The sequence below is a fragment of the Pituophis catenifer genome, unplaced genomic scaffold (genome assembly GCF_029215685.1).
Source record: "Pituophis catenifer annectens isolate HBS135680 unplaced genomic scaffold, rPitCat1.0.hap2 SCAF_1, whole genome shotgun sequence".
NCBI lineage: Eukaryota > Metazoa > Chordata > Lepidosauria > Squamata > Colubridae > Pituophis > Pituophis catenifer.
Genome location: NW_027256881.1, coordinates 321,065,373 through 321,078,291, shown reverse-complemented (window position 1 = coordinate 321,078,291; position 12,919 = coordinate 321,065,373). Strand labels below are relative to the sequence as shown.

Genomic DNA, 12,919 nt, shown 5'->3' with positions numbered 1-12,919 from the left:
CTCAGTGCTAGTTGGCCAGTCTCCCAGATTATGTTTGCCCGGCATATTAACCCAGGATTTTCACAATCCAGTTTTCTAGTTCACACAACACACTAAATTAACAAGTGCCTGGCCAGTATGCAAGTCAGTATGTCTTATGGATACAGCCATATAGCACTGTTAAATCATCACCTAGTAAATGTTCAAATCCATCCCATTTTACTTCATGCTTTGCCAATAGCTTTTAACTCTTGCTCTCAAGGAAACCATACATAGCAAAAATCAAATTGCCATAAGCCATTAGAATTCAGAAGACCAGGAGTTAATTTGATCCCTTTGCTTCACATGCCCATTTTCCAAGATCTATTATTCTCCCCATCAGCTAACATACATTTGATTAACATAGGTTTTGCCACCAAACTAATTCCAATTCATGTCGCCATTTTGATTTAGAGGCAAGTATCAACATTGCCTGATTTGTGTGGCAAGCCCACTTCAGATGCTGAACCAGGTTGCGCATCACGACAGAAAAGCACAGCTGGGTTCTTAAAAGCCCACATAGCCACTTCTCTACCAGTCCCTGGACTGGAGCAGGTCAGGTTATTCCTTACATTGCCCCCACTGACATGCCCATAGCTGGCGTAGCGTTCTGCCCGGTTCTTGCTCTCCAGCCGATGACCCTGAGCAGCTGCCAAATAGGCAGCCATCGGTTTTTGAGCCCGATAGCCTCCTTCCCGATTGCGTCCAAGAAGAAGAGAAATGTTAGGATTGCGGGTGGCATAGATGAGGGGGTTAATGGCACCATTGGCCCAGGCCATCCAGCTTGCCACAGTGTCTATAGCTGGGGAAAAGGAGAAGCGTCCCGTTGCAGCAGCCAAGCCTAATATACAATAAGGGCCCCAGCAGCAGATGATGGAGATGATCATAATCAGAACGGTGGTGGCTGTGCGCATCTCACCATAGAAACGCAGGAGGTGCCCATAAGTGGTGAGGGGTCGCACCCTGCTCTCGGTCAGCCGCACTGCCCGGCAGATGTTATAGTGGCAGAAGCACATGAGGGCGAAGGGCAGCAGGTAGCAGAGGACAATCAAGGTTGCACTATAAGGGGGACCCAAATGGGAAGAGCCCCAAGGCAACACATACATGCAATGGTAGGAGGCAGGGGCGCCTGGCCCGACAGGCTGCTCCTCCTCTTCCTCCTCCTCCTGGGCCAGCAGGTACCAAGGCCCTGAGAAGCCCAGGGCGGCCAACCACACAGCAACCAGGAGCTGCGTGGCTCTCCGGCGGCCCATTTTATGCAGCGGTTGGCGGACAATGGCACAGTAGCGGTCAAAGGAGAGCAGGGCCATGGTCAGGGTGGCAGCGATGCCCAGGCCGGCGTGGAGGGTGGCGCTGACCAAGCAGAGGCGGCGCCCAAAGAGCCAGGCCCCGTTTGGGCGCCCATTGAGAAGGCTGGCGAAGGCCAAGGGCAGGCACAGAAGGGTGTCCAGCAGTTCGGCGAGCGACAGCGACAGCACGAAGGCGTTGGTGACTGTCCGGAGCTGCCGGTGCCGGGCGATGATGACCACCACGGCGCCGTTGCCCAGCGTAGAAAGCGCGAAGATGGCGAGCAGCAACAGGCCCTGCGAGACCAGCGCCGCCGCCGTCCAGCCCCACCGCGCCTCCTCCGCAAGGTCCGAGGGCGCCGTCCCCGGCTCGTTCCCCCCGCTTCCATTGCCGGGCGCGGCAGAAACGTTGCTCAGCGAGGCCACCTCCTCCATGGGCAGCTGGCGCAGGAAGGCGCATTCCCAGCCCGAGCAAGGCGAGCCCCTTCCCGAAAGGACCAAGGGCGATGGTGGGAAGCAGCGGCCACCTCAGGCGCCCGGGATGAGTGGCGTGTTGGGTTTCGGCGCGGCTTCCGCGGCTAGGTGGCTCCGGCCTCGTTGAGCCCTGGAAGGCTGGCCTCCCGTCGCATTTTGGGGACGGAGAAGCCGGCTGTCCGGGGAAGGGGCGGCTCCGAGAACGGCGGCGCAGCTGCTGGGAAAAGCGCCCCGCTTCCTCACGGACCTCGCTTCGGCCCTGCGCACGTCTCGCGGCAACCTGGAAGGCAAGCGGAACTATACGGGGATGCTTTGGATCGCTGCCTGCTTTTCCTTCAGCCGGGGACGCGCGCTTCTTGCCGGGCAGGCTGCTTTTGCGGGGAGGCGAAAGGAGGGTAAGGATGGAACCGGCGGGCGGCAGCGTTGGGGATGCTTAGCTTTCGCTGGTTCCTTTGCCGAGCTGCTCAGCCAGCCCGGACTCGGCGGCCGCGATACGGAAACTAGCCGTGTGGAGCGCTGAATTTGCTAGCTGCTCTTCGGTTCAGGGCCGCTGACGTTTCTGCAGACGGTTGCCCGGGGAAACCATGTTATTCCCATCCGACGGCTACTCAGGGGAGAAAGCACCGCCGCAGTTCCCCCCCCCCCCCACCCCCACTTTGCACCTTCCCCACTTCATCCTGAGGTCTGAGCGACCTGGCAGGGCTGCAAGTGGCCCCTTCAAATGTTTTACCATCCACCAGTCAAACAGTTATCTCTGCTGGCTCCAACAGCTAAAATTATGGCAAAATTACTTATTCCCACCACATTACCTCAGTTCAGTTCCTCAGAACATGAAAGAGGATCTTTTGGAACAGAAATACCAACCCCCTTTTTGTTGGAGTGACTGAACAAATGCAGAGAAAACAGGATTTCAGTCTTCTTAACTTTGCAGGACCTGAAACTGCTGGTCTCGGCATTAAGTTTCTCAGTGACCATTTTAAAAAATCGTTGGAAAAAAACAGAATCACATCTAAAATTCTTCTTAGTTGGGTTTCCTCATCCACTACATTGTAGCATTGGAGTGGTCCTACCATCCTTGCCTAATCTGATACTCTCTGGTTTAGGGAGAGAGATTCTGGCTCTCCAGATGAATTACAGCTTCCCAGCAACTCAGTCAGGATGGCCAGCACTGAGAGGTGTTGGAAATAGATGTTCAGCACATTTGGGATAAGGCAGGTTCCCTACTTCTGTTGCAATGCATAGCAGAGCTCTATCAAGAGTTGGTAGATTTTTAAGGTATAAGTGGGTGGGTTAACAGCATTATGTACATAAAATGTAACAAAAACTATCATTTTATTTGCATTTCATTTAATAAATCCATGTGCTGGCCATCAATCTTTACAGTATACTCAATTAATTTTAAGAAGGTGATTATTTTGCCTATTTAATGTGGAATGTGGTACAACTATGTAAGAAAAGGTCAAAATCAGAATAAAAAACTTGTTTCATAAACAACATGGGGGGAACAAACTTTAATTTTGCAGTTACTCAGCACTGAATCAGTGAAATTAATAAGTTATATTCCTAGTAAAGGCCTTTAAGACTCTTTCATTTTTCTAAAAATATAACCTTTTGGAATTGATATCCATGCTGTATTCAAATAGGTATCCTTCCTCCCACATACACAAAGTCTAGCAAGAAAATTCCCACATTTCAATTGTCAACAAAAAAAGGTTATTCTCTGAAATCTTTGATTAACTTCTTTGAAAGCTGTTTTTAAATACCTAACTACTAATGCAATTCTAGCTAATTGTTACTTACAGCATTTTGTTATCACAAGTTTATTAATAATCATCATAAAGTATTCTAATTTCCTACTGCATTTGTCCCCTACAAGGCTTTTCTGATGCCAAGAAAAAATATTTATGACTTACTACCCTGCCATCATGTTCCTATTGGCCAACCAAAGATTTTATAATAGATGTGAAAATGCTTAACTTTGGCTACACTATGTCCTTTATCATTATTTATATCAATTATCAATAAAAAATGAAGGTCAATACCATAATCAGAACTAAACAAAGATGCATCTTTTTCATCAGAGTTATTAAGGAAGCAATTACTTGAGAAAGAAACCATATTTCAATGGATCATTTTCTTCAAGAGTGAAAGTTGATGTTCCGGTATAAAAAGATTCTCCTGAGACTTCTACTATAACAGCATTGTGTTCACCACATTTTGTTTCCTGGATTGGAAAAACAAATGTTTCAGGTTAAAAAAATAAGCCTGCTCATTAATTCAGTAATTCAGTCTATAAGATTTTGCAAATAGCAAATATGTGAGGAGACCTTCCGGTATATACCCAGAATAAATATTAAGTGATAATTTAAAATATCTTCTCAACACTGGCAATCCCCAATATTTTGCAACCAGAAAGAAGGTAAACTCATGCCATAATATTTTTTTCCTTCACTTCCTATTGCTTCCTATTCTCTGAATGTTAAAAATTGCATTGGGTTGCAGTGGGAAAAAATCCAAGTTGGGATTCTTGCATTGCTCCTACAAAACTGTTCCTCTTAATACTAGATTATACTAGAACTTCTTCCTCCTGCTACAACCCATGGCACATTTTTCAGAATGCTTTCCTTCATCTTCAGGAAAGGCTGCCCAGAAAGGATGTGGGCTTCAGAGAAAGACAAAGTTTAGTTTTGCAAGGGGCTTTCTCCTCCAACAAATCTGAAGGAGAATCAACTCAATTTAATCCAACTGAGGTAGATTTTGAGTCCACTTTAAAGGTACCCAAGGAAAAGCAACCCTTTCAGTCAGCTAATTTCATATTTTCCAAAAAATAATCTATATAAACTCCTCCTCCCCACCCCACCCCAATCCCCCAAAACAAAAGTTTGGTATTTGCCTTTATTGCTTTTCCAGTGAACAAGGAACTAGTTGAACTGCTTCTGAAGGTCCTGGTCTGGTTCAGCTGAATTAATCCTTTATGGTGTTGTAAGGCAATGCGAGCAGTCACACCTGATCCTGTAGGACTTCGATCAACCTATTTTAGAAATATATTACCTGCTGTATTTTTGTTCATTTTGTCCATTATGCAAATCAACAATTATATTAGTATCTATGCCTACTCACTTTCCTCTTTACAGGTATTCACATCTATACTGTCTACTTTCCCTTTCGAGTTCATCATTCAAATTAAAATATGCTGGGAGTAATTATGTTTGGGGGCTAAAACATCCTAGAATAAGCTTACTGGGCAAGAATAGAGAAACAGGCAAATCTCCTATAAATAAACAGAGCAAACCTCACTCCCTCTAGTACTGAAGTTGTTATCTAGGTGGGTAATGAAATGTCTGCACAATAACAAATCAGGATCAGAGAACACCAACAACCCCGCCCTAAAATAATATTGACTTCAGATTATTCAGTATTAATATGGAGTATGTTTGACCCCATAAAATTAGAATTCTGCTTTTATAAAGTCTGTGCAGAAGGAAGATATCAACTACACTGTAGATATTGAACTTCAATAGCAACCATCATGCTGATCGGGTTTTACAAGTTGTAATTCAATATTTAAACCTGGGGCATCATGTCAAAGCCCTTAGCCATCCAGATAATCCTGTCCAGCCTCTGCCTCATTTAACATGAGCAGGAAAACCAGCCAGAAGTAGGGAACAGGTACTACAGCTGCTTTGTTAGGCTAAAGAGAGGGTGCCTATACACATAAGCTAAACAGGCTATATACCTACCTCTGTCTCAAGGGACCATTGCAAGTCCCTTCCGCCCTTCTGCAACTTTTTCCAACCATATTCTGCTGTTTAGCACTGAATCTCCCCACTACATTCCCTCCACTGCTTTTTGAACTTATCAGGTGGCAGTTACAGGTGATTGGGAATCCCAGCACAGTATTAGCACTGTCTCTTTCTTGGCCTTTCTTTTAAGACCAACCTGAAATTGAGTACATTTTCAGGAATTGTATTTTCTTGCAAAAGATTTTCCCACAAGTCTTCTTTTTTTTTCAGATCAATCAAATATTGATCCATTGTTTGCACACACACACCAAAAAACCACATTGACCAACTGACTTGTTGTCTTAGCCTAATACCTTGAGGTGAGGGAGTACCTGGCCCAATGTCACTTAGTCTTCTGGTGTCTAGCCTGATGCCTTAACCACTAGACCAGTGGTGAAATGTAAACTTTGTTGCTACCGGTTCTGTGGGCATGGCTTGGTGGGGGGGTAATGTGACTGGGTGGGTGTGGCCCCCCCAATTTTTTTTTTACTTTTTTTAAAGCATTTTTTTACTACTGGTTTGGGCAAATAGGTAGTAAAAAATGCTTTAAAAAAGTAAAAAAAAAAAAGGTTCCAATAATCACAGCTGTGCCGTGCGATCGTCGGAACCGGTTTTTTTACTTTTTAAAAACATTTTTACTACCTATTCACCGGAACCGGTAGTAAAAAAATGCTTTAAAAAAGTAAAAACAAGGTTCCGACGATTGTGCAGCAAAGCTAATTGACAATCAGCTGTGCTGCGCGATCGTCGGAACCTTTTTTTAACCTTTTTAATGCATTTTTTTACAACCGGTTCGCCTGAACTGGTAGTTTTTATCACTACTGGTTCACTTGAACCGGAGCAAACCAGTAGCACTTCACCCCTGCACTAGATCAAACAGGCTCTGGAAATACTTGACTAATTAAAACCAAATTTTCCATTCTTCTTTAAAGACATTGCCAATACCAGTTTTATTTTTTGGCAGAATAGAAAACTCAGGCATAGAATTCTTGGGAGATAAATTCTTATGATTAGGTTCAACCACATTGCTATTCAACATTAATCAAATCACATACTGTATTGAATTTTTAATGTATAAAAGTAGACATTCAGGTCTGGCTCCCCTGCCTTTCACATTGCAGATTCTACATATTCTCCATCTCTAGCAAGAGTCATGGTGGGTACTTATATTTTTTCTCTGCTATTTCAGGACTCCAGGACAGAGATTCAATTGAGGGCTATTCAACTAAGGCAGTGAAGGATAACCTTTTCCGGACCGAGTGCCCAAAGCGCGTGCATGCACACACCTGAACCCCCAAAATGCAATGCACGTGCAACCCCATGCACATGCCCCACCACGTGCATGTGTGTGCAGCTCCCCGCACACATGCAGCCCCTGCACGTGTGCGGCAGAGACCAAAGACCAGCTGGCCCACGAGAGGGACACGCGTATGCACAGCAGAGCTAAACTGGGGTGATGGCTCGTGGGCCCACAGAGAGGGCACTACGTGCCACCTCTGGCATACGTGCCATAGGTTCACAATCACGGAACTAAGGGCTACTTTTTTATGATAACAGCTCAGGATCTTTCCTCATACATGCTTTATTACCTGTGCATCTGCAAATACACATATATTACTTGTAGGTTCATCACTAAATTCATCTTTTCCATCTGTCAGTATAGTTCCATAAATGAAAGCCATCTCTTCAATAAGAGGATGGTGAACTTTGAACTAGAAGAAGAAACAAAATATTTTAGAGACATTTATTAAAATGTAACCAGAGAAATGATCTAACTGCTCCATTAGACCTGTACATAGTATCAATGTCCCTACTCTGGCAGCGATTTGAGTACTTCACTGTAATTTCTTACATGGAAAAACTAGTTGAAAATATTGTGAGCCTGGTTTTACATTGATATTAAAAAAAGAAATCAGATATCAGAAGATTAATATAGCAACCATCTAGTCAGAAGATTGGAAGAGGAATTATAACTGAATATACCATAGTTCAGCTTTTGTTGGAGCACTTTAAAATTTTGATCTATTCCTCTATATAAGAAGAGTTCTGAAAGATTAAAGCCATCAAGTCAAGCACTAGTCATGGATGACTGATAATAGGTTTAAAAAATTCAAAGAGCTGTAGCTGCTGCGCCAATAGCAATCTTCTAACATTCCCCAAGAGTTAGTAGTTTTAAATAAGTTTATGATTCAGGCATCTAACAACTAATTCCTCAATTTACACTTATTCCTATTTCCAGCACTGCATTCATTCAGAATGGCTAAAGTACTGGAATCTGTTTCTAAAGCAAAGTTATTTGATATATTATTATTATTATTCTGGGGAAAAATATTTCTGATCTGCTGCCAGTATTTTGAAAAGGTTAATTACATTTTTCTTTCATTTCAAATAATAACTCACTGATCTGCAAAATGATGCATATAGCTAGTGAATACAATTCAAAGCCATGTTAAATGTACCTGAGCCTTTACAGCTTCTGTTACTGCGGATGCTGCATCTACAAGATCCCTAATTTTTGAGGAACATACATCAAGGCCTAATTGTTCAGCACTAAGAAATGCATAGAAAGCACCCCCATAGCCAACATCAAGGACGACTTTTCCATAGCCAGGAACATCAATAGTTATATCTGATAATCAAGTAAAAAAAAGGAGGGAAGGGAAGAGACGAGATAAAAGTTACATAAATATAATGAGTATTTATTATTTTTATATTTATTTTGTTCAATAATTTATTCTTAAGGCAGCCCCCCCCCAAAAAAAAAGGAATGTTAAAATCTGTAATCCAGATTCCCATCTATCCTTACAACTAATATCTGAAGATTCCCCAAATATAGTGGTACTTCTTTCTTGTGTCTTTGTCATCTTTTTCCGGTTTCAATCTTATTAGTGCCATTATTCAACCTTATTTATAGAGGAAATTACATTGGTGACAGGATATTATGTACTACTTCTAATTTATTACTGAGGTACAAGAAAGACATTTCATGTTCAGAAGAACTTCAAGAGCAGAAAGTAAATAAAAATTACTGTGGTGATTATAGGAACTCTAATCAAACGACATAACTATAATCACAATGACACAACATATATGGGAGTAACTATGAGCGATTTGATTAATACAGGGATCTACATGCATTTAAAAATACAAAACGTACAAGCTCACTAAGGTAATCATGAGAAGCAGTGTAGTACAGAGAAGTATTCCTTCCATGAATCAAAGTTAAAGCCTAAGGAATAGCAGAAAAGAGATTAATTACAGAAGATTTACATTATCAATCACAAAAAACACGCAGGTCAGAAAGCAAGTTTTCAATTTTCCAATTGAGCTACACCACTTTATATCAGTTAAAATTTATATGTGTGACCAAATAATGATTGGATTGGTATATTATTAAGGATGCCAACATTTTAAATAAGATGCCTTACTCTACTCTCAGTATTTACCTTTTATGATCATTTAGGGGGGAAAAACACAAGCTATGTATAAGAATAACTTATAGAGGCATTTATACCTGCTTCTTAAACCATTTTCTCTCAGGACATTTATAAATAACGGAGGACCCCAAAAGGCTTTTGTTAGTATGGGTTACATTTATTTATATTTATCTTTTAAAAAAATTAAAGCTGACACATATGATGCTATCATTTCTCTTGAACATTTGATGAGATGTTTGATATTGTATATTTTTCAACAAATGATAGCAAACAATTTTAAATCACAGATCCCTGAGAGGATCTTGGGAGACCTAGGACCACACTTTAAGAAACACTTTAAGAAACACTGAATAGAAACCAAGAAACTGAATTTAATAAATTAGTTCAGTTCTAGTAATGGCAATATATACAGTTAGTAAATTGGGAAAGATTACTAAGGTTTGGAACAATCCAGTTCTTTCTCTGGCCATTTTAAACACTACAGATTTTAAACACCACTTTCTTTCCATTTGAATATAATGTCTGCTTTCTTCATAAAAAGGAAAAACAGTAGATTTCTATTTGCTGACTTGACCAATATAGCAAACCAAAACTCAAACCCTGGTCATTTCCCAGATAAAATATTTTAACACATTCTAGATGGAGCTAACCTTGAAAAGCATCCCAGATCTGCAGTTGTACAAAATGTGATGATGCAGGATTATGTGCACTCTACGACCAGTATACATTACACCTCGGTTTTGCAAACTGCATTAGTTGCCAATTTGCTTCTGGTTGCAAAGTGCTTTTTATTACCTATAAAGCCCGTTACATCTATCTGTCCCATCAGATCTGACAGAAGGGGCATGTTGCAGACCATTCAACAGAATCCAGGAGAGCCTTTTCTGTTGTCCTGTCTTCTGGAACTGTATCCCCCACAAGGTTACATTGGCTGCACCCTTGTTGATCTTTGGAAGCCCCTGAAGACATGGCTGTCATCAGGTCTAGGGGTCCCAGGGACATGGGGATCCTGCAAGATGGTTGCATTGTATTGCCTATAAACTATAAGTGAACACTTTCCTAGCTTTTTATATTTTAATTTATACAAGTGTATCATCCCACACCCAAGCTACAGGTATTTGCCACTATTGCAAGTGTATCCTTGGTGTTGTTAACTTGTGAGCTGCCTAGAGTCACATGAAACGGGCAACTATATAATCTTAAATACATCACGCCCTTAAGATTTATATTGACTGTTTCCCTATGACTATCATTAAGTGTTGTACCTTATGATTCTTGACGAATGTATATTTTCTTTTATGTACACCGAGAGCGTATGCACCAAGACAAATTCCTTATGTGTCCAATCACACTTGGCCAATAAAAACTTCTATTCTATTCTATTCTATTCTATTCTATTCTATTCTATTCTATTCTATTCTATTCTATTCTATTCTATTCTATTCTAATTCTCAGGCATCTTCCACACCCGTGGACTCCAACTCCCAAGAATTCCTGAGCCAACTGGGCTATTGGCAAGAATGCTGGGAGCTGAAGTCCATCTACTTCTGTAAGTTGCCTTAAAGCAGGTCTTCAAACTTGGCAGCTTTAAGACTTGTGGACTTCAATTCCCAGAATTCTCCAGCCAGCTTTCCAAAACTGGCTGGAGACTTCTGGGAGTTGAAGTCCACAAGTCTTAAAGCTGCCAAGTTTGAAGACGTCTGCCTTAAGGGGAGAAGGTCCAAGAGCGGGTCAGAGTAGCGCCGCCGTATCCCTACCGGTAGCCGCGGCGAAGGCAGGCACGCTGTGGAAACGAACGCGGCTTCCACTGCGCTGCCCGTCCCAGGACGCAAAAGCCGTGACGGGCCCGCAGGGGCAGTGAATGGTGACAGCGGTCTCGCCGGGGGAAGGCGGGGGCTGGCAGAGGCCGTAGTCGAGGGCGAAGCGGCCCAGGCAAAGGACGGCGTGGCCGCACATGGAGCTCGCGCCTTCGTTGTGCACGAAAAGGGCTCCGAGGGCGGCTCCGGGCAGCTCGCTGGGCACCACCAGGGCGCCGTACATGTCGCGGTGTCCGCGGGGTTCGTGCATCAACAGCCGCCTGACAGCGTCCAGCTCCGAGGAGTCCAGCAAGCGGCGACGCCGACTCAGGAGAGACAGCTCAGGTCCGGGCTCCAGCAGTCCCAGCCCGCCCGGCACCACCACCCGGAGCGGCTCCCCTCCCGCGTGCATCTCCACCGTACGGATGGCCGGGCTGCCTGGCGCGCGCGGGGGCAGCCAATCACCGCGATCGCCCGCGGACATTTTGAACGGTTTTTCTGAACGGTCCAGACCAGCGCCGCTCCTCTCCCTCAGGCCCGCCCACTAAATGCGTCACGAATGGGGCGGGCGTCGTCGGAATGAGAATTTCAATTTTCAATCAGAATAGAGCTGGAAGGGACCTTGGTGGTCTTCTAGTCCAGCCCTGCACTCAAGCAGGAGAGACTATTATTATTTCAGGCAGGCGACTGTTCAAAGAAAGGCAAAGCCTCGTCTGCGCAGTTGTATCGTTGGGGAATTCTGAGAGTTGATTTCCACGGATCTTAAAAAGTTGTTAAGGTTTAGAAACAACATATCAAAAAACGAGAGATCCAAGATTATAAATCTCCCTTTCCAAATACCAAAAACTACTATAATCATTTTTGCTCAACCCTATAGCCTCTGTCAGGCCATAGTTCTTTATATCCTAATGTTAGCTGTATACCGTAATTTAAAAATACATTCACATTTTCTTTAGAATTGCATTGGTCTTAATCACCCAGGTTTATGGATATTGCACCAAAGCAGGACAATGGAGAAGAAGTCCATATTTTAAGGCAGGTGTACAGTTGCGGCTTGACCTGTTGCCAGAATTGTCACTCTGCTTCCTGGCGCAGGGGCAGATAACATCCTTCTCTTTGGACTTCAACCCATTGCAAATGCACCTTGGACATATATTTTCCATACCCATCAGAATGGATGGTCTCTATCATTTTCTTTCATTCTAGCAGCAGTCCCAACTCTGATTTGCTGCAGCGCTCAGGAAACTCCAAAAGGTTCCTGTCCCAGCCAGACCTTTTCTGCTATTTCTGCTGGTTGGGAGTTGGTATTTTATTTTTATAATCTTGTAGTTGATCTAACAAGTTAATGAACTATTATCAGCTGTAGAGACTTGTGATGCATTCACTTCCTACATCTCCCATTGGGCACTCATTTGGCTGGGTAAAGACTTATTCCTTAATCCTGTGGATAATATAACATTGTTGAAATTGATTCAGATAGTTCCCAGTATTTTTGTTTTATACGATTATTGTGTGTCAAGCGAATAAGGAGAATTAGGTTCCTGTTTAGCAATCATAAACATGTTATGTAATTCTGCATGTAATGTAGGTCATCTTGCATATTGCATGCTAAAAAATTTATAATTGGCCTAAAAATATTTTTTTCATGGAGCATAAACCATAAAAAGCCAGTGCATCTAAGTGTCCCAAAAGAGCAGTGCACTTTCAGAATGTTCATTTATGTTTAAAAATCCTTCTAATTGTTGTTGCATGTTTAATAAAAAAGGTTCTTTATTAAATCACATTATAACACAAGACCTGACTGATATGACAAGATATGGCAACAAAACTACATCTTTCTGATATCCATCCATAATTCCTAGCTGCTGGCATAGAATGTTGGAGAACATAAAGTAGATAGATTATACTTGAACTAAATAGACATTACTAAATAGATAGCCTAGATAATCTAGACTACACTAGACTAAACTAAACTAGATAAAACTAGACTAATTTAAAAACTTTCAAATATTCTAACTTTACGAAACTAAATTTTACAGATCTAGACTAGAGAAAATTGGCTGATGTTGATTTTCCAGCTATTTCATATATTTAAGGGAGTGCGTCTTCATTATTTCTAGCTCTAC

General features: G+C 42.6%; 2 protein-coding genes across 2 annotated transcripts; both read right to left on the bottom strand.

Moving 5' to 3' along the window:
• Window positions 1–428: 428 nt before the first annotated feature.
• On the bottom strand, window positions 429–1,739 carry GPR135 (G protein-coupled receptor 135). The gene has a single exon (XM_070931637.1). It carries the CDS (start codon window positions 1,737–1,739, stop codon window positions 429–431), a length of 1,311 nt encoding a protein of 436 aa, XP_070787738.1.
• Window positions 1,740–3,171: 1,432 nt separating this feature from the next.
• L3HYPDH (trans-L-3-hydroxyproline dehydratase) lies at window positions 3,172–11,305 on the bottom strand. The gene is made up of 5 exons (XM_070931636.1): window positions 10,755–11,305; window positions 8,020–8,189; window positions 7,150–7,272; window positions 4,672–4,809; window positions 3,172–4,002 (listed from the first exon to the last, which is right to left on the bottom strand). Exons 1-5 carry the CDS (start codon window positions 11,275–11,277, stop codon window positions 3,877–3,879), a joined length of 1,080 nt encoding a protein of 359 aa, XP_070787737.1. The 5' UTR covers window positions 11,278–11,305; the 3' UTR covers window positions 3,172–3,876.
• Window positions 11,306–12,919: the final 1,614 nt, after the last annotated feature.